This window comes from Artemia franciscana, chromosome 17 (assembly GCF_032884065.1).
Source record: "Artemia franciscana chromosome 17, ASM3288406v1, whole genome shotgun sequence".
In the NCBI taxonomy this organism is placed as follows: domain Eukaryota; kingdom Metazoa; phylum Arthropoda; class Branchiopoda; order Anostraca; family Artemiidae; genus Artemia; species Artemia franciscana.
Window position 1 is genome coordinate 169,624 of NC_088879.1, and position 22,161 is coordinate 191,784.

Sequence of the window (22,161 nt, forward strand, 5' to 3'; positions counted from 1 at the left end):
AAAAATATGCTATCATAATCTTCACAGTTAAAAACACAAAGACCAAGGTTTATAATCCCCGTCCTGTACACTCCCCTTCCAAACTCCCTTAACAAGTATAAGAACCTGGGTTGACTCGTGACCGAAAATGTCCACTGGCAGGCGAGAGGGCGATTGAGATTGTTCAAACTGTCCGAGTGAAAGCTCGGACAGTTTGAAAAGCCCATTGGAGTCAAAGTAGAGTAACTTCAATTTTTGTGAGAAACAATTTTTTTTGCTTCGCAATTTCTTTATAGTCTTTAGAATTAATTCTAAAATTGAAGACCCCAAAAAACAGTTAGAAATTTTTCTTAAACCTATTTCTGCAACAAAAACACAACTAAGACCAAAAGGAAATCGAATATAATTACACAAGAGAAAAAAAAACCGTTTCCTGAAACTCATCATGGTTATTTTTCACCAGTAAACTGTCTAATTTTACATCCACTTTACTTTATGACTCTGATTACTGAATTTATTTGAATTAAAAGAAAAAATTGTTAAGCACAACGGCTGGATTGTTAAATGAAGAAATGGCACAACCAAAATCGAAACACTTGAGAATAGCAGCTTGATCAAATCGAAAATTTGCCAATGACGGTGCAGCACATGATAAATTAGGTTCAACCTTTGATGAAGGTAGCTTTCCCTTTTTACTAGTCGGCTTCTTTTCAACTACAAAGAGAATACGTATTAGGCGTGTGTATGGAAATGTCAGGAGTAATATATAACAGACGTACATACGGTATCTTATACACGTGTATAGACAAACTATTTAACATCAACGCATTTAATTACCTATTACCTTTGCATGATCCAGTTTCCTACAAAGATTAACAACATGAAACTACATTCCCATAGAGCTTAACTTTAAGGAAATCAATTTGATTACTTTCGCAACAAAATGTAACTAATAATATACTCAGACTGATAAGAAAAAAAACTTAATTTCCACCTATTAATAACAAGATCAAAGAAGACAATTTATATACTTTGCTAAAAAAAAAAGAAAGTAAAACAATGAGTAAAGCAATTTGACAATAGCAGAACTGCTATGGACTAAAGGACAGCTCGCAAAATTTCTGGCTATTTGTGGCTTGTAAATTATATCCTTGTCCAAGCTTGCTATTCTACTAAGTTGTGATTTGGAATTTGAAAAAAATGTTGGGGTTAACGATTAGGGATAATAAATGCTGTGCGTCTTTTACAAAGCCAAATTTCTGCCACCCACTAGCTCTCCAATACGAGCACCTAGTAACCACCTACCACATAGTACCATATAAGACTATTTACGCGCAAATACCTTTAAAGGGGTTAAAGGCAATATGATAAAACTGGGTCTGCTCTTTAAGAAGTTGAAATAAGGGAAAATAAGCATTTCGAATCTGAACTCTTAAAACCTGATCCACTTTAGACACCAAATTTGTGCACGTTCTTGATGAATTTGTTCTTAATGGATTACAAAATTTTTTGTTCCTGTTCTCTTGTTATAAAAGTGGTTGACCTTCTGAACTTAAGAAGTCCCATAGTAATGAAGTCTTATCGGCGTCTCAAATAGGGTGGTTGCTCTTCGACAGAACATTCGAATCTTTGTATGTAATGGGATGATTCATACCTTCGATCTTTTACATAGAAGACCTTATTCCAATTCTAAAAAAGAGTTATGTCAGTTTCCATACGTCATTTGTTACACCATTAAAAGATACATGCTCGAACTTTAACATCCATATGAAGATTCCTCCATCTTATGTGCCCGTTTATTACCCTCCTTCTTGCAGTGGAGCCGGATAGGAGGGTGTCACTTCTTCTACCCTCGATAAAAACTATGTTTGGAGCGTACAGAGAAAATATCCTAGATTGCACTTTTAAAGCATCAACAAACGATTTTGTTTCATATGCTGATGATATTTTGTTATTGACCTTATTTCAGGGTTTTCTTTTCTGTGTTTTCACACAAATACCACAATACCATCCTTTAAATCATTTTTGTTTATTAAACGCTGATTATTCATCATGAAGCTCACAAATTTATGCATCACGATGGTTCAACAGCTGCGTTGAAATATTTTAACGGCGACCTTAGCCCCATTTTTGTTGCCTTTTACCAGTACCTACAACCATATATCAGTTACCAGTAATCCTATAAATCCCATTTTGTTTTATTAATTGCTCATCATGAAGGACTCATCATCAAGGACTCATGAAGGACTACAGGACTCATCATGAAGTCGATAGTTAGACAAAAATGGCTAATTAGTTCACAATTGGCACAGCTAAAAAGTAAGATAAGATTTATTTCAACAAAGTGGCTATCACAAGCCCAGAAGGGCCGAATTCGCACTTTATTGTCTGTACAAAAAAAATAGCAAAAATTTAAGAAATGGTCAACGACATAAAATCATAAAATTGCAATCAATAAAGAAGTCGAATGATAAAAACTCGGAAAATTAAAACAGGGAAAAAAATTTAAACAAAAGTCTAGCAAGCAAGAATCACAGAGTTCACAATTGTAAAATAAGCACTAAAACTATAAGATAAACGGGAAGTGAGAAGCGGGGGGGGGGGCTACTGATTAAAAATATCAACTAAATTAGAGATGAACGATCTTCTATATCTTTCAGTAGAAACTCTTATTAGGGCAAGAATGAGAATTTTTCTAGAAACAGAATGTGGAGGGCGAGTTCGGGGAGGGGGGAATTAAATGTTCACTTGGGAAAAGAGAAGTTGTACAAGGGCTATGAATGGCATTGTGGGTAAAACGCAAGGGAATTTGTGCTCTCTTTTCCTTAAGGGTGACTAGATTTGCTCTCCGAAGAAGGGAAACGTAATGCACTTTACCCTCATTGAAGGTAATTCTTAGGCCCCTTTTTTGAACTGCCTCTATTCTGTCCCACAATTCATGGGAGATTTACAAGATGCCAAACAGGACAAGCGTGTTCAACGGTAGGATGTACAAAAGAGGAATAAACTGCTCAAACAATGCGACTTAGGACATTTAAATTTATAATGGAGTTTAAGGAGAGAAAATGCAGTATTTTTACGTTTTAAGAAATCATTAATGTGGCAATCCCATTTAAAGCCGCTTGAGATGGTAACACCCAGAAATTTCATAGTACTAACAGACATTTCAAGGGGGATTGGACAGGAGAAAGAAGGGCGAGTTCAAGGAAACTAATTCTTAAAACTGTTGACTTTAAAGGGTTGACTCTCATATCACTAGTAACAGCTTCATCTCATATTGATTCCAAGATATCCATTGGGCTACTTTTTAGATTTTTGAAACATGTTTCAAAGACAGTTAAATCGTCAACGCATTTCCGTCTATCCGGGAAATCGACGCCAAGACCGTTTATCATGGTAAGAAATAAAATTGGGCCAAAGAGGGTTCCCTGGGGCACACCATTATAAATTGGGAGTCGATCAGAGTATAAAGTCAGGTATTTGACGACTTGTGTTCTATTAGAAAGGAAGGATGAGATTATTCTTATTAAATAGCAGTCAACTAGAAAGTCATTGGCCAGTTTTTTCTTTTACAAGTGTGTTATGGCTAATTAAATAAAAAGCTTTTTGTAAGTCAACTGCGATAACATTGAGTCAGATATTGGGTTTTTCAGGTTTGTTACATATAGTGTCCAAAAGGTGAACAAGATAGTGTGTGGTAGAAGTAGAGCGCTAATTTGCGAATTGCCTTTGGTCAACATTTGGGATTATTCTTACTTTTTACCAATCAGCTAAAAAGCATTCATATAACTTGGAGAAAACTGGAGTAAGAGTATGTTAACATTGATATTAACATTGAGTTAACATGGAAAGTGGATTATAATAAAGACAAAAACTAAGGATTAAAATTTGACCTATTTTAAATTACATTTCAACGCTCGACTAAGCGGGTGATTGCTAATTGCATCAGTGTTACCTGTTTATGGATATTTGCCAAGTGAAATAACAGTTAATGTAATCAGAGGTTATTGTTGTTTCATATCAAAGCGCTGGCTTGTTATTGTTTATCTTGACTTTGTTTGAAAGCAGGCACCTCTGGATTTTTATTTTTAGAAGAAAGGGACGCTTGCGATTACCTGCGATTATTAACGCAGAGAGATTCTCCTTGCCCGGTGAAATGAATGTGTATTAGCCAAACCCCGTGCCGGAGATAAGCATAGACGCTATATCTAAAGAATTAAAAGGATATTTGGAGCAGCTACATTTTGATGAAAGCGGGCTCTAAGTGATAATTGGTTTTAGTACATTTAGCCCTTGCGTGTAATTTTCACTCTATGGCTTTTTAACATGATTAAAAAGGCAGAGCGGTATTAACTGGTATCAATATGTCAGTCACGAAAGAACACTTCGACGGCCGTATGGAGGAGCTGCAACAACTAATTTCGAAACTTCAGACTGAGAATAAAGTGTTAAGAGCAGAAAACAAACTGCTAAAGACTGAGCTGATTCATGTCAAGGCCACTACTCTACGGTCGGAAATGTACGCTAGAAGAAATAACATTCTGATACACAGTGTTGAGGCTCCACAAGGAACTGAAAACCTGAAAAATACCGTAGTGACATTCCTCTAGTCTAAGCTAGGAATTACAAATGCCGACCAGCTAGGTATGAGTACCATATATCGCATTTCTAAAAAAATGACTCCTTCTGAATCTTCAGCCGTTCCGAATCTGCGACATAATACACAAAAACAAAAAGGTGTTGAGCCGATTTTTGTTAGCCTTGGTGACAATGATCGCTCAGCCATAATGAAGGAGTGTGGAAAGCTGAAAAAGACGGGTTTCAGTGTGTCAACAGACTTACCAGCTGAGCTCGGTAAAAGAATAAAAGAATTACTAGCACTCGGGTACAAGCTGAAAACTTCGAAATCAGCAGCTGAAAAGGTTGCAGAAACGCGGGTGGTCCAACGAGGAATAAGACTGTGGTTGGATGTAAAAAAGTCGTGAAGTTCTGATTGGTCAAAATTTTCAGACGAGTGCTTTGATTCGTTTACAGTGAGAATAACGGCACAACCTGACGATCCTGATTCGGATTCTCAAAGATTTTTGAGTTCAGTTTTTTGTGGTTATAATAGCAAAAGCGGGCAAGAATGTCATTGATCAATAAGTTGTTTCCACTTGCCTAAGTGATTGATGCGTTTTCCAAAAATGTCTGATTTTCCTTTTTTCCTGTGTTTTGTAGTTATTCATGTTTGTTTGCGTTAGTTTACTATTGCAGTTTGGAAGAAATTAATTCGGGTGCATACTTTTCTCACGGCTCTTCACTTCGCTTCAAGATACGACAACACTCCTCCGAAAGATTTAGGTAAGTTTTGAGTTACCACTCTTTGTCTCCGGGGTGCAATGCCTCGCCGATAGCTCAGAATAGGTTATAACAGTTGGAAAAATCGTTTTTGAACTTGGAAGAAATTTTTTATCGAGTAATAAGTAATGAAACAGACTATTCTTTGTTTAGTAGTAGTAAGTTTCCTCGAACTAATTATACTCAAATAATAAATATGGCCCAAGGATGCTCCGAATCTCAGCTCACTGTAATTCAACTGAACTGTCAAGGATTATGTTCATCACTGACAGATGTGATGACTATGTATCGGCAAGTACAGCCTGATGTTCCTGGACTTTGCAAAACATTCCTGACGAGACAGAATGATAGCCTGTTAGATATCCCCGGGTGCACATCGAATTTTATACATAAAAAGATACGAGACGAGGAGGATTGGCAATCTACACAAAGAGTGAATACCCAGTTTATATAAATGACCAACTGACTCGGAACGTGGAGGGTGTATTTGAATCACTTTTCCTTGAAATGTCGCTTCCTTCACAAAGAAAAGAAATCATTGGAGAAATTTACCAATCCCCATCAGGCTCTGTTTCTTCTTTTATGGATATATTATCGGACACACTCCAGCTACTGGAGAAACAGAATCATGATGTGGTCTTTATGGGTGATTTCAATATCAACCTGTCCCATCCCCTTACAAGTAGCGCCAAAGACCTCCTCACGCTAATGTCTGGATCTACCCTCTAACCGTCAATCACTATCCCGACAAGAGTTATGGAAAATACTAATTCTCTAATAGACAATATTTTCTCGACTTTACCTCCAGTCTCAGCTTCAGTCATCGTCAGTGATATGTCGGATCATTTCCCCTATTCACCATCTTCGAGACATCAAAAGTAGCAAGATCATTTTCGAGAATAAGAGAAGGCGTACCGATTATTGACCTACGTGAAGAATATTTAAGGTCATTAAATGATGAACTGGAGAAAATTACATGGGATAGTGTTCTGGAAAAAGAAGATTTGAACGAAGGTTTCGAAGCATTCCATAATACGTTTACATCTTTATACAAAGCACATTGTTTTAAAGAAAAAGCAACTAAACATGGGAGAAAAAATACACCAATTTATCCGTGGATTACTGAGAGTTTACTCAGATGTATTAATAAGAAGAACAAGCTTTGGGCTAATTACCGTAACCGACCAAGTATAGCTAGCCTAGAAATCTATGAATCTTATAAGAAATGCCTCCAATCAATTCTCAGAAAGGCCAAAAGAGAATATTTTAATACAAAGTGGCTGAAAGTGGTAAGGATGGAAGGAAAGCTTGGAAAACAATTAATTCACTGTTACGACCCAACGACCAAAAACCTGAACTACCCTCCAAAATTACTGTTGATGGGAAAACCTTTACTGAGCAAACCGAAGTTGCGAAAGCACTTTGCACTTTCTTCGCCAGCATTGGAGAGAAAACGGCGAACACAGTAACATCCCAAGCAAAATCCTACAAGGATTTTCTAGGTCCAGCGTGTGTTAAGTCAATGGCAGTAATTCTCGTAACTTCCCTCGACGTCTCAATGATTGTCAAAAACTTGAGAGGTACATCTGCGTCCGGATTCGACCGCATTCACACGAAGTGTTGAAAGCAGTGTTGCCGTCTGTATTCCAACCGTTAACACATTTGATAAAACTCTCATTGCTGAAGGGGGTATTTCCATGAATAGTACCTCTCCATAAAGGCGGCCTTCAAGATGACCCATCTAACTTTCGACCCATCTCAATTCTCTCGGTATTTTCCAAAGTCTTCGAAAAACCTATGAAGAATCAACTTAACTCTTTTCTCGTCAGACAAGGATATTCAACTGAAGATGCGCTGACGTCACTGAGCTTATTTATCAACAAAGCTCTTGATCTGGGACTTTTGCCAGCTGCTATTTTACTTGATATCAAAAAAGCATTCGACAGTATGGATCATGGAATTCTACTAGGTAAACTAGAACAAATCGACGTTAGAGGAGAGGCACTGAAATGGTTCCAGTCCTACCTTAGCAATCGGCGCATGTACATAGGAGAAGATCCCTTGAACGATATCGTGGTTCCAATGTGCCACAGGGGTCGATCCTAGGCCACGTGGTTTCGGTGTGCCACGGGGGTCGATCCTAGGTCCACTGTTATTTCTGATTCATGTGAATGACCTAAGTCGTGTTCTGAACCCAAATTTCAGGACCTCACGGTGCTGCAAACTCTGCTTTGGTGAAGACACTTCAAATAATGACAACGACTCTAGTGAGCTGCTGGCATTCACCGACGATACTACAATGGCCTCCTGTGACTCTGGCATGACGTCACTCCAGAGAAAACTAGAAATTGTCTTAGAAAAAACTTAGGTCTGGATGGATGCAAATTGATTTGTAATAAATGTCGACAAATCGTGTTTGCTATTCTTTTCAAGGATTGGAACTATTCATCCAGATATAACTGGAATCACAACTTCTAGAGGAATGATCAGGCGGCCAGAAACGGGTTTTGCGAGGTATCTAGGTGTACTTCTGGACGAAAACCTCTCCTTTTTAGACCACATCCAGGCTGTGGAGCTGAAACTCTCTCGCAATCTTGGCATCATCAGAAAACTAAAGCACGTATTTCCTAAAAAAAACCCTTCGTCTACTTTACAACGGACTTCTGAAACCTCACCTGCAGTATTCTGCCATGATTTGGCAGTCAACCCTCAAATCACACCTGAAGAGACTTGACTCAATCCACAAGCGTGCATTGAAAATCATTAGAAATGTAGAAGATTATCTGTCCCTTGGTTCCCTTTACCGTTGTCCTGCTCAGTTTTTTTTTAAATTTTTATCCGGTTTACTTCCATCTCCCTTCCACAATCTGTTTCGGTTGATATCTGAACAACATGATCAAAACACGCGCTCTGCCTTTGACCATCAAGTGAGACGAACTCCAACAGTACGTTCAGATTTTTCCCCGGATGTAGCATTTGCTGAAGTGTGGAGCATGCTTCCAAAAGAGCTGAGATGTAGGAGCTCCCTCGGGTCTTTCAAAAATGATTTAAATAAATATTTAGTTGAAGGTCAATAAGTGAAAGATGAAAAAAGAAAGATAAATTAAATTAGATGAAGCTTAGATTTTTTAGTATATTCAGGTGAGGTGGTTGTACGTCTGGGGAGGGAGGGAGGAACCTTGAAAAAAAAAAATTATATAATGAGGAGGCGTGTGGTTGTGTCGAAGAGTGAAGTGGGAGCCGTACTGCGTGTTAGTGAAGAATCTTTTATGTTTATGGGTCTCAACGTGAGTTTTGTCACAGAGCAGTGTACTTTAAGTTTAGTTATTTCCTTTTTTTTAATTAAACCCGATTGAACCTTGAACCAACCTTGTTTGCTACCTTCTTTTTTACGGGAGTAATAGAACCTATATTCCAACAATATATTCCTATATTCCAACAGGGAACTTACCAATAGAGGTAATTTCATTAAAAAGTACGGACAAAGGTTCTGAAAAAATGTCTGCAAAGGCTTTAATCAGTACAGTTGGGATGTGCAGCGGACAGGTGCTGCACTTGTTAATGTTTTTAATTTTTGCGTCAACACCTGAGGGCAAAATAATAGGGAAATAGGGAGAGTGTAAAGAAATTTATTCAGATCATTGGCTGTGACTATTGAAATCTATATTATAATGTGTTTTCCCACAATTTATTTTTTGCTACTTTTGTACCAATGTTTTGGCTTAGTAGAAAACAAATCCTTGACTTTATATTTGTAATACGCAGAGGCAGATTTACTTATTTATTTTTTCATATGTTTACGCAGTGAGTTAGCTTCTGATGTTTTACCATTCTGAAAAAGATTAATCTTAAGCCTAATTAGCTCTTTTAACTGACTAGTAATGTAAGATTTGTCATTAGAAAACGATTTTACTTTTTTCTCAGGAGAGGATTCTAAGTATTTGGTTTTAATCAGATTTTGGAAGTATGACACTTTAACATTAATGCCATTATTCCCCTTAAGAGCTGGCCAGTCTTCATTAGTAATCCAAGATCCAAACTCAAAGAGGCCTTCATTTGAAATTGGACGATAAGAGAATTGGGTAACAAAAAAAGTATGATTAAACCTGGAAAGAGGCTTCATTAATAAACAAAATGGTAGCTTCCTCCTAAAGGGGGCAAAGGAACAGGTGAGCTATAGAAAGTGTGCATATTCGTGCAAATCAGATCAAGAGCTGTATTTCCTTTGGTTGTTGGTATTTTTTACTATCTGCTTTAAATTAAGGGAACTGCAAAGGGAATTTAACTTTAGCTCATTAGCATCACCTACTAGGAAAATACCGCCGTTTGGGAATTTACAGAGGAGCCATTGCTGGAAGAACTGCTGTCTTTGTACAGCATTTTGATTTGGGAAATAACCGAATTAAAATGTCGAGGGGAAACTTTGGGTCTAACACTTACCCAAATGATTTCATCATAATCTGAAAGGTTGGGAGGATGAATTAATTTAGGGAGGAGATAGTTACCTACAAATAATAATATTTCGCCTCACTTTTTACCAAGGGGTTGGTGATGAGAACGAGGTTTTATGAATTGGGAGCAGTTATTAATTTTTTAAAGTGTCAGAATTCTGTGCCTGGACTTCTGTTGCAGCAATCACATCTATTTTGTGTAATTGAGAGAGGTTCGGTCAATTTGTCAGAATTCAGGCTTTCAGCGTTTGTAACAAGGAACTTAGGAAAAGTAAAACGGTTACTAAGGCGAGCACTTGTTTGTTTGCTAATTGTAAGAGCCAGAAGGGAGCAAGAGAAGCGTGGATCTGGGGAAGGAGAGTACTCTTTTTCAACGGGGATATTAATAGCTTGGCTGGGAATCGCAGTGGAATGGAGATGATCTGTTAAACGGCTGTTACCTGGTAATTGCCACGGTGGGAATGGTGTTCCAGGTCTTTCAAGAAATTGCCAGTTTTCGGCAGAGTAGAGAGGGTATAGGGCAGCATAATGCAAGTGAGGAGGAAATAAGGCTTCTGTATGCGGGGAGGGGGAGGAGGTAACAAGGGGTAATGGAGGGGAGTTCGTAATCGGGAAGGGTTTATTAATTGTTGAGCTATGTTCGAAGAACATCGATGAGACATTTTTGCTTGGGTGCGGTGGACTAATAAAGGACGGCGGAAGGGAGACGAGTGGCACTTACAATTTTTATCTTTGGACAGAGACACTGGAACAGGCCCTAGGGAGGGAGCTTGCCCTCTGCTACTTGTGGTACATGAGCAAAAATACAACATTTGTCAACATAAGCTAAAACGGCACAAAGCTCTACATGGTGAAATGCACTTAATGGAACTACAAATACTTGAAATAAAATTACGACAAATACGTCAGAACTTTCACTGCTTACGATATTTACAGCGATTATGATTAAAATGTTTACATGTTACACTTTTTTTCCTGCTTATTCTTCTGTAATTTTCCTTAACTCTATTATCGAAACATTTTTTTGTTGGAGCTTGGTTGAAACACGAATGTGTTCAAACACACAATTGTCTCCTCATTGGCAAGAACCTGCCGAAATTATATTAGCCCGTTTGGTTTATTAGCAGAAGAGACAGTCTTATTATGCAGGTTATTCATCTTGCTAATGTCCACACGTTTTTGGGCATCTGTAACGTGGTAATCAAGGTTAACTTATGAATCTTCATATTCTAGCCCCTACGTCACAGCAGTTGGTTTAAACTTACTAAAATTTGTCGACAGCTGGGAAGCGACAAATGACCCTAAATCCTTATCTGATCACTTGTATATCAAGTTACACCAAGTGTTCGAGGCAGATTTTGTGTAAATTTGTAAAAAAGTAAAGTATAATTACAGAAAAACTAACTGGAAGGGTTTTAGTAAGGTTATTTTAAATAAAATAGATGGTTTATATTCCCTCCCTACAACGGACGTAAAGAAATAAACAAGGCTGCAGACGCTTTAACATCCTTAATATAAAAAGCTACCAATGAATCAACTCCAGTGAGTCTTGGCTTTCCCAAAAAGTATTCAGGTGGTGGGCTTCAAGATTGCCCGATCTTAGAAAAGGGTATAGACGATTACTACAGATATTTAAATCCTGTAATTCTCTCGAAAATAAGTTTAAATTTAGGAACCCAAAAAAAACATATAAACTGGGTAATTTAATGCTAAAAAGAATGACTGGAATAAATTCTGTGCAGATAAACCGAATTTAGATCCATGGAATACAATCCACAAAATTTGGAAAAATAACAATGCTATTGCTAAGACTAACTCCATGACAGAAGCCTGGGAGGTATTACTAAATAAGTTGTTTTTAAGGATGATCATTCAACTAATAGTAATTACCATGGTGAAGTTAGAGAAGAACTTACAGATTTTTGAATTAATAGTACATCAAATGTTACCGAAGTCTCCTCGAATGTAATAAAAGAAACAATTAAAGGTTTAAAACCGTTTGAACTGATTTAAGACTACTACATTCAATTGCGTGGCATGATGCGTTAGTTTTCCCTGCAGAATAATATACAAGACCCTGGCGCTGGGAAGCAACAAGGGAAATTGTAAGACCACACGAACTAGTACCGGCCTCGTTAGACACGGTTGGTTTTTCAGTCAATAGAGGAAACTGGCTGAGCGGAGGGTCTGGAAAATGTTTTAGGCTGCTGAGATCACTTAGGATGCTAAGAATCCTTCTTCTCTCAATCGGGATACAGGGTGTCCGAGAAAATCCGGATCGGGGGTTAGAAAGCCCTGGAGAACAAGTACAATTAACCTTAGACTTAATGAAGCAATCTATTCGCATCCAGGAGTAATTACAACTAGTAATCTCTATCGTCGCACACTTTTCGGCCCCTGCAGGGAAACAAGAGCTGCCATAACAGATTTGACTTCGTTAGATGTAACCCGTAATCTGCACTCAGGACAATATTGTTTCCGTTTTGCCGTTTAGTCTTGCAGCATAGGTTTAAGCTTTACTTATTTGAAAGGTTAATATTAAAAAAATGAGGTGTTTACTCAACTAACTGTCAAGCAAGACTGAATGGTTGAAGTCTTTAATGGCTTGTTCTTGATTTTGACCAAACGTTTATTAGATGTCACTATAGCAAAATTTGGTGAGTGGATGCCTGCTAGTGAAGTTAGAACAAAATATAAGCTGGTGACTGGCAAAACGAAAAAAAACACAAAAAACTCAACTGTTCAGAGGTCTCGGAATCAAAATGTTTTTTTTTCTAATTTAGCCATGGTAAACGAACATGCTTTTGACGAATGACATTTTTTCCACTTTGAATGTTACTTTTAGAAAATTGATATAGCCAACTCGATAAGAGCATTTAGATGTTTTACTGTATCAGTTATTGTAATACAGACCACTGGTCTGTGTCAGAGGTAACACAGTAAAAAAAATTTAAAGCTACCTTGCTGTTCCTTACCTTTTCTTACAGTTGATTTACCGGGGGTTTGTTGTCCCGTTGGCTGAGATTTCTTCACAGGAGGCGACCCTCGATGCATACTCTTATCATCTCGTAATCTCTCACCCTAAAGATAACAAAGTAGAATTAAAATATGCTGGCATTAATTGGTACTAATACGTTGGCACTTTCTTGAGGACAACAACTTTCATGGAAACCCATTTGTTTTCAACCACAGATCCAAAGTAATGTATTTTGCAACGTAAACTTATAAGATTGTTTTTTGCATGAACGAAATTTACTTCCGACTTCGTTATGAATGAATGAGTGAATTTTATTTATAACACACCACACAACAAAAGAAACGGGCGGAGTAATAACAAGAAAAAAGAAAGAAATAGACGAACAAGAAAACTTCATAAACATATATGTAAAACACGAAAAAAGGAACGTTCAGCAAATAAACAGCAGTATCGATCAAGTATGTAAATACACAGTCAGAAAGACCATTTAAAGATATTGCGAGAGCATGATATTCAAGCTCAGGGAGCCGACTCAAATTAATACATAATTTATACAATTTCCCCACGTATGTATTTCTTCTGTAAAGAGAGAGTGGGAGTAAAAACTTCAGGTGCTTGAAAAAAGCTGATGTAAACTTTAGTTCCTCTGTATTAGATAGCCCATTCTACATTGGCAAAACATAATAAATAACTGGCGATGAAACTGCTGAATAAAGACGTGACGAAAATTTTCTATTTAGACTGAATTTCAGTGACGCCATCTTAATTTAACTTCTTCTTAAACCTATTCAAACGCTGTAAAATGCCATTGTTCGAATGTGCACAAACTAGAACAAAAACTGGAGTTTTTTTTTCAAAATGTTTTCAAAATAAGGCAACACCGTCACAAAGACTTAGGGACCGCTCCGAAGTCAATACACATCTACAGGAGCAAGGTGATACGCTAAAGGAATATTGATGACGCAATACGAAGGTGTTCTTTAATAGTCCGGTCAATACCGGGCGCTCTACTGGCCTTCAGCTTTCGAGTAATACGCCGCACGACATTTTACTTCAGAACAACATAATTCCTTTTTGTCATTAAGAACTTTAGCCTTTTGTCGAGCTCAGGCCTGCACTTATCTTTCAAAATCACGTTTTAGGCAACAAAACAAATCTGTAATGCTCAACCCAATTATCTCCAGATAAGTTGTTTTATAGCCGATGATTATTTTTCTGATTAAAAGACTACCACATGTCATTCGGCTGATGAAATTTTATTAAATGCTCGAAATCAAGTACACGGGACAAGAACGAGGTCTGTTGCACTCACGCCAAACTTTGTACCAAGACCTTGATCGGCATTTTGCATCTTTCACATGAGTATTTTTTTCAACCCGGCTTACGAGTCCCAACTCCAATGCGTGCTTCAGAAACAGCTGCTGACTGCACCACAGAAAAATACAAATATAATACTGGGGTATTGGACGAACTAAGCAGTAACACTTCCGTGGAACTTCGTCACAACTGGCCGGATACAGATTTTGATTAAAAAATTCTCCATTCAGTTTTAACGTAAGACTTGCTGGTTCTTGACCTAGCTACCTTTAAGAATGGATCTTTGAGTCGCAAACCAAGGTGGTTCCTAGTTATACTCAGAATCAACGTAAATAGGATCAGTGGAATTAGCGAGTACACGATCAATGGTTATGACACTTCCAGAATTATGGATGCAAGTATATGAAAAATCTTTGAAATAAACAACTAAATCGTCTGATACACTGTATATAAATATTTCTGCAAGTTTGACAAAAGCAATGCCAGAAAATACTGCATTGTAAGTCGCAAAGTACGACTATAGGCCGATCCCCAAGTTTCTACAGAAGTTGCCATAGTTTCGTACATGCCTGGGAGTATCATTTTTCACATGGCACAGTGTTCATATTTGTGGGGAGATAAACATTTATTAGGAAAATATCTATTAGCACCTGAAATCTCAGTGGCAATATAATATTCACAAGACTTACTTTTTGAAAACTGAAAACTTTACTAGTAATAATAGCTGTTCCTCCCGAGGGCCTACCACGAGAGTAACGATCTGGTGCTTCGTAAATAAAAACTACTTTTTCATAATCAATCTATTAGACACCATCAGCAACTTCACAAATTGTTTTTCCAAATTATTCCAACCATCTTCCACATTGTCCAATTTTACACTCTCAAGTTTATCATTCAGCTGTTCCTGGAAAGTCTCTCTCAAATTCTCATCCTGGAGTCAACCACATTATAACTTCCTGGGAAGAAGTTACCCTTCTGAAATTTCAGCTTTAAATTAAGCCTTGCCACTACTAGATGGTGATCTTTACTTTTAACATCAATAACGGCACTCCCATATACCCTAGTATCTTGTATTGATCCTGCCAGTCTTCGGTTACCTAAAACATAATCAATAAGGTTTGTTATCTTACCATCATATACATACCATATCAACTTATGGGCCATTTTATAACCCAACACCATATTGGTTATAACTAGATTGTTATTGTTAAAAATCGCAAAAGTCTATAGTCATTACTGTTTTCTTTTCCTACAACACATTTACCTAGGCTAGGGTGCCATCTATCCCTATTTCTATCGACTTGGGCGTTAAAATCTCCTAGTAAAAACACTATATTTCTACCTAAGACCTTGTCTATTTGCTCCTATAACTGTAAGTAAAAGTCATATGAGTCACTAGTTTCTCTGTCCGTCGTTCCAACAGGGGCATATACTACTATAACTGACATCCTGAACTTTTTAGTCATAAACTGAGCAATTAGTATTCTATTATTAATAGCTTCCCAGCCTAAACATAGCCTAAACGTATTGTTTAGGCTCGGAAGGTATTTATAATAGCATACTATTAGCTCAGTTTATGACTAAAAAGTTCAATGTATCAGATATAGTAGTATCTGCACCTGTTGTCTTAGGGAGGTCTTAAGAGAAGAAAGTTAAGACTGCAGCTAGGAATATTGGTGAAAAAGTTTTATGTTTGATAGAGAGGAGAAGAGGATTGTACAGGAATTATCTGAGTGATAGACCATATGAAAACAAAAGGAATGTAAAGAAAGTGGGAAAAGCATTAAATTATGAACTAAGGAGGTGTGAAGTGAAGACCGTGGATAAAATGCTGATAATCTGGAAGATACAGCCAGACGGCATAATAGTAAAATAGTGTACTAGCATGTTAATAAATTGAGAGGCAGTAGTCAGTCCAGACTTATCCCGGTTAAAGATAGGAACAGGGCCACAATAAGTGATAAATAAAGAGTTAAAATAATATGGGCAGAACATTTTGAGGATATGCTAAACCGAGCTATAGTTTCAGGAAAAGATATAGAGGAAAATGAAAAAGTTTGTGAGGAAAAATTAGAAACAGCACTATTAGGATTAAAAAGTATTTAGGCTCCAGGTGCTGATAGTGTGGTAAATGAGTTTCTTAAATATGGCGGCTCTGAGGCTAGAAGTAAGTTACTGAAGATTATGAATATGATATTTGAAAAAAGGGAAGTGCCTAACGATTTTAAGAAAACATTAATTAAACCACTGTGTAAGCAAGGTGATAAGAGTAAGCGTCGTAATTATCGAGGCATTAGGCTGGTCTTTGTAGGTAGAAAATTACTTAATAATATGGTACTTTTTAGACCGAGAGATACTATCTCATTTTATGAATAAAAATTGCAGGATATCAAACATAGCAGTATATGCCCCTGTATAACGTACAAACGGAGATAGCAGAGACTCAGATGCATTTTACTTACAGTTACAAAAAGTATAGACAGGGTCCTAAGTAGAAATACTGTGTTTTTAGTAGGACATTTTAACGCCCAGATCGGTAAAAATAGGGATAAATGGTGTCCTAGCCTAAGTAAATTTGGAAAAGGAAACAGTAATGGCTAGAGAGTCCTGCAATTTTGTAGGTATAACAATATAGTTATAACCAATACGGTGTTTGAAATAAAATGGCCGATGAATCAACATGGTATTCACATGATAGTAAGACAGCTGATTGGTTATGTTATTATAAACCAAAGACTGGCAGGATCAATACAAAGATACTAGGGTATACAGAAATGCTGTTTTTAATGTTAGAAGTAAAAACGATTATGTTGGTAGACTCCAGGATGCAAATTTGAGAGAAACTTTCCCGGAATAGCTGGATACTAAACTAGTGAGTTTAAAATTTGATAATGCAGAAGACGGACACAATAATTTTAGGAAAATATTTTGGGAAGTTGGTGATGGCGTCTTATGGAAGAAAATTAGGAACGCAGCTAGGAATATTAGTTAAAATGTTTTATTTTTAATGGAGAGAAGGGCCTTGCACAAGGATTATCTGAGAAATAGATCATATGAAAACTAGAGGAATATAAAGAAAGTGGAGAAAGCATTAAAGCAAAAACTAAGGAGACCATGAGAAGTGGAGACCATAAGGTGAGAAGTGAAGACCATGGATAAAATTACTGAGGATCTAAAAGATGCAGCTAGACGACATAATAGTAAAATATTGTACTAGCATGTTAAGAAATTGAGAAGAAGTAGTCAATCCGGACTTGTCCCAGCTAAAGATAGGAACAGGGACACAGTTAGTGATAAGGAATAAGTTAAAGAGAGATTGGTAGAATATTTTAAGAATGTGTGAAACTGGAATTGAGCGACAGCAAAACAAACACAGAAAATAATTAAGTTTTTGACACCTTGGATGTGAAGGAAGATTTATTTTATGAGGAAGACTTAGTGAAAGCACTAAAAAGATTAAGAACTAAAAAGGCCCCAGGTTGAAATTGTTTGGTAAATGAGCTTCTTAAATGGTGGCTATGAGGTTGGAAATAAGTTACTGAAGATTATGAATGTGCTATTTGAAAAAGGGGAAGTACCAAGCAATTTTAGGAAAACACTAATTAAACCCCTGTATGACGTTGGTGATAAGAGTGAGTGTGGTAATTATAGAGGGGTCAGCCTGGTTTTTGTAAGTAACAAATTACTTGGTATTATGATACGTTTTAGACTTAGGGATGTTGTAGACAAATTTTAAAAGAACAATAGTGCCGTTTTAGGAATGGTAAAGAATCTGTCGACCAAATTTTGACTCTTAGGTTAATAATGGAGAAGTACCTGAGTCATCAAACACCTTTAGTCCTCACTTTTGTAGATTATAAGCAAGCGTTCGATTTAGCTGATAGAAGGGGTTTAGCGTCCATTATATTCAAGTGTTTCGTCCTGAGGAGCACAGGAAAGGCAATGGGACACAGAGTCAATTGGCAACACAGAGTCAATTGGGGAAGTCAAACTCCTAAATTACTTTTATGGAATTTTTCTTAAGGAGCACAGCAATGACAATGGAAGGATACGGAATCAATTGGGGCAGCAGAAATTTGCTCGGCTTCATTTATGCTGATGATTTAAGCACCCTCGATGAAAGTGTGAGCAAAATGAATAAGACTTTAAAGGTTTTGCGAGTTCAGGGTGCTAGAAAAGGTTTGAAAATTAATGTCAAGAAGACTAAGTCACTAAGGCTAAGAATAAGTGAGGATGAAAAAGTGAGTTTATTTAAGGAAAATATCGATCAAGTGGACAACTTCACTTACTTTGGTAGTATTATTAGTAAAAAAGGTGGGAGCAGTGAAGATTTTAAAAGCAGAATAGCGAAGGGTTAGGGTGATTTTTTCACAGTTGAAAAAAGTCTTGAAGAATACGAAGACAAGTCTGTAAACCAAGATTGGAATATTGAAGGCTACAGTGATGACAATGACCAAGTATGGTAAGGAAGCAGCGTTCCAAAAAAACTGAGAAAAACTTGCTAGACATTTTCAAGAGAAATTGCTAAGTGATTGTTTCGGTTACCCGACTGACTGACCGTATTTCAATGGGTAGGCTGTACGAAAAATTGTGGCTCAATCCCACTTTCTAGGGATATAATGAGAGAAAGGTTCGGATGTTTAGGACAGGTTCTGCGGATGAATGATGATAGATCGCCTAATTGTCCTTTTCCGCCAACCATCTAAGGCTAAATAGAAAGCGGGTCATTTGCGGTTCAGATGGGAGGATGTCGTAAAGAAATATTTAAGGGAAATTGGAACTTCCTGGGAAGGTATAAAAAGAGAGATTTTGAACAGAATAGAATACATGAGAAGCGTGCGTAGCTGTCGTGACCTCAGGTGCCTTGGTGCTAAGGTGAGTTGTTAGTAGCAGTAGCGGTGGTAGCTTTCTGAATGAGCAAGCAACCACCAGCTCATGCAGATGTACGGACAAAAACTTAAAATGTCCAGCATGACCAAGAAAAGACGCCTCAAGTGACTTGGTCGTGTAATGCGACGCCTATGGGAGACCTTAACACGCCAGGTCCTTACTGTAGCAACTTCTTCCTCCAAGAAGAAAGAACCGTCAGAACAGATCAAGTCATGGCAGAACGTCGTGAAGAAGGACGTCAAACTACTAGGTGGTTTTCCAAAATATGGCCACAAGTGGGAAAAGTCGTGAATTCAATACTTTTGACCGCAGATAGAGGATAGATCACTATGGCATGACCTGGTCCAGCCACTTCTTGGTGCCGAGATGGGCCGAATATTCTGTTCCTCGTCTTATGTAAGTAAACAAGAAAGTAAGATAAAGGAATTCATGCAAATATTTATACTTTGTTTCTTTCATTTACAAAAAAAGATATAAATAGCTAAATAAAGATGTCAAGCAACAAAGCTCCTGCCCAAGAACAGCTGCTCACACAGTAGGTCATATCGGGAGGAAGGAGGATATACTAATAAGATAAGAAAAACAGTCAAATTAAATTATAATTAAAAGCAATAATAGTAAATTCGTTAAAATCATGATATTACACTTCCAGAACTAATCTAGTTTAGTTTAATCTAGTTCTTTGCACGATCTCTTATTCTATTGTCAATATTTCTGATTCTTCTCATCATTTTATTTATTTTGACCTTTTGTTTTTTTTTTCTTTATATGATTTGACTTGGAATGTAAATTCGTTTTTTTTTCTTTTAGCTTTAAATAGTTGATTATCATAAGGTATTACTGTCAAGTATTATTTTTATCCCCCCCTCCTTCTCGGATGTTTTTGTCATTATTCATATTTAAGTAATTCTAGTTCTCGGACATGGATTATTATGTTCATATTATATTTCACTACTTTGTATTATGTTTTTATTGACCATTTTTATGGTTGTCTGATTTTTTATCTTTTGTCTTACTGTCTTGGCTGTTTCTTTGTTTTCCTTAGTTTTACTAAGGAAAATTCAGCACTATTAGATCTTTTGATAGCGTTTTGAAAATAACTATTATCTTATCTCACTAATTTTCCCTTTTTTCAACAGGCAGAAATTCAAAAGGGCCTCTTTCAAAAGAAAATTATAGGTTTCGATCTTTTTTTTTAACCAAAAAAGGTCAGACAACAAAAGGGCCCCCTCCTACACCATTTTCTACTTTTGGGTACATCGCGGACTAACACAATGTTGGTTCAAAATTAGAAGATAAACATTTTAAATCAGAAAAAGCAAAATTCAGCCACTTTGACAATGCCAAAATGAAATAGACGACACGAATTGTGCTATATGACAGTTTTGCAAGGTTTTGATTTTAATTGCAGCTTAAAAAATCAAAAAGAATTAAGAACAAAGAAGCAGATCGTATATTATATACTACCAAGTAGATCCCTGAGCTCATACCGTCAATATTATCTGCTCATGCTTGCACGGAGGAAGGTGAGGGGGGGATCATGGGGGAGGATACAAGGTGGAAGAGGAGGATGAAAATCGACCAAGTGTGCCCACAATTCCTTATAACATTCAATTTAACTGTTCTCCCAAGGTTGAATGTCACTGCGACTAGTTTTTTAATATACAAGCTTTAGATTTTCAGTACCATACTCCTGACTCTAGCTAAAACGACTCAATTGTGAACTACACCAATCCCTTTAGTAAGCAATTATCGTGATGTTACCATATATCGTCCCGTGATTCCCACTGTGAAGCTGGCCCAAAATTCACTAATTGCGACGGTATAGCCTAAAATGCCATGTTCTGCGCCCTGCCCTGAGCAAACATGTTGAATTACTCGTCTCAATCAGCTCGTTCAAAATCAACAGCACAAAAGATAAAAAATCACTAAATAAACGAAAAAATTAATAATTATGACATTCTATTCCTGTTGAAACACCTACTTCCTGACATTTCCGTTAACTCTATACGAAATAGCAGCCAGCACATTGTGCTCACAGCCGATGCCCACAGACGAAAGGACTTTCACAAAGTCACAAGACTTTCTGTGATTAGAAACTTTTAGCTTCACTTACTAGGTTTTCTAACGCCTACTCATCACTTCAAACTCTACCGTGCAATATTAAAAAACATGCTTGTCGGTGGCTAATGATAAGTGACTTAAATTATGATGTTAATAGCTCCTTTTATCGGGCCAACTTAGTATTAGTCATTAGTACTTAGTTACAGCATAGTCCCTAAATTTCTTAATAAAAGTTAAATTTATAACAGTGGTGCCGTGACCAATATTGACCACTCTATTGGCTACGCAGATGTTGCCTGTTCTGTCATTGATGTTAACAAAGACGAAAATGACTTCGACCATCTTCCCCTTTGTCTTACTGTAAAATTGACCGCCGATCCTTCTAATAATCCTTGCGTTAATACTAACAGAAAATAGTGTACGAAGTGGAAGTGGAGCAAAGCTAATTGCCTTCATACATTTATACCCCTAACTGTTTTGTTCTCCAGCGTCAAGATCACTTCTAATATACTATGCATAAATGTTGCCAGAGCGTATCTGAATGTTTATTACCTTCGCTTAGTTGAGTGCATCAAAAAAGCTGAAAATGTGGCCGTCCCGATCGTCCACGTCGATTTCAATACTCGAAGCGCGATATGGAAAGAAGACCTCGGTTTCCAAGCCGTCAAGAATCGTGTTAGATTCTGGCTTTGCATCTGGATTACGTGTAACCCTCCATTGTTAGGCCAAGTGTTTGATATAAAAATTAAAATGAAAGCAAAATTTAAGCGGCATCTTGGTTTGGTTGGTTATAGTGGTGTTGAGTTCCATTAAAGTGCATTAATACGGAGGCAAGTAATGAATTCGTCTAAAATTGATTCATTAGGGACCACTGACGCTTTCCCAAACTCATCTTAGCTTAGGCATTACAAAAATGTTTGTTGTAAGCTTGAGTATAGTGTTAATTCTCATTTTCAAGGCTTAATTTCAAAACTTTTGCGTGCCAAACTGCATCAGCTAACAACATAATCAAATAGTATACTGAAACTTAATTTTAATTCGAATGATCTTTATGGCATTGCCGCTCACCATCTACGGTGGGACTGTCCTGCATCAGTTGCCCCACTCCAGTTACTATTCCAATTTTGTTTACGTTTGTCATTG

The 22,161-nt window shown here is 37.2% G+C and overlaps 1 protein-coding gene across 2 annotated transcripts in view; it reads right to left on the reverse strand.

Annotated features, from left to right (window-relative positions):
* Positions 1-359: 359 nt before the first annotated feature.
* The window catches only part of LOC136037652 (m7GpppN-mRNA hydrolase-like), a 52,574-nt gene continuing 30,772 nt past the window's right edge, over positions 360-22,161 (reverse strand). For both annotated transcript variants that reach the window (XM_065720371.1, XM_065720372.1), the window contains exons 7-8: positions 12,746-12,851; positions 360-693 (exon numbers count right to left, since the gene is read on the reverse strand). In XM_065720371.1, coding sequence (XP_065576443.1) covers positions 503-693; positions 12,746-12,851 — 297 coding nt within the window. In that variant the 3' untranslated portion in view covers positions 360-502. The remainder of the gene's footprint in view (positions 694-12,745; positions 12,852-22,161) is intronic.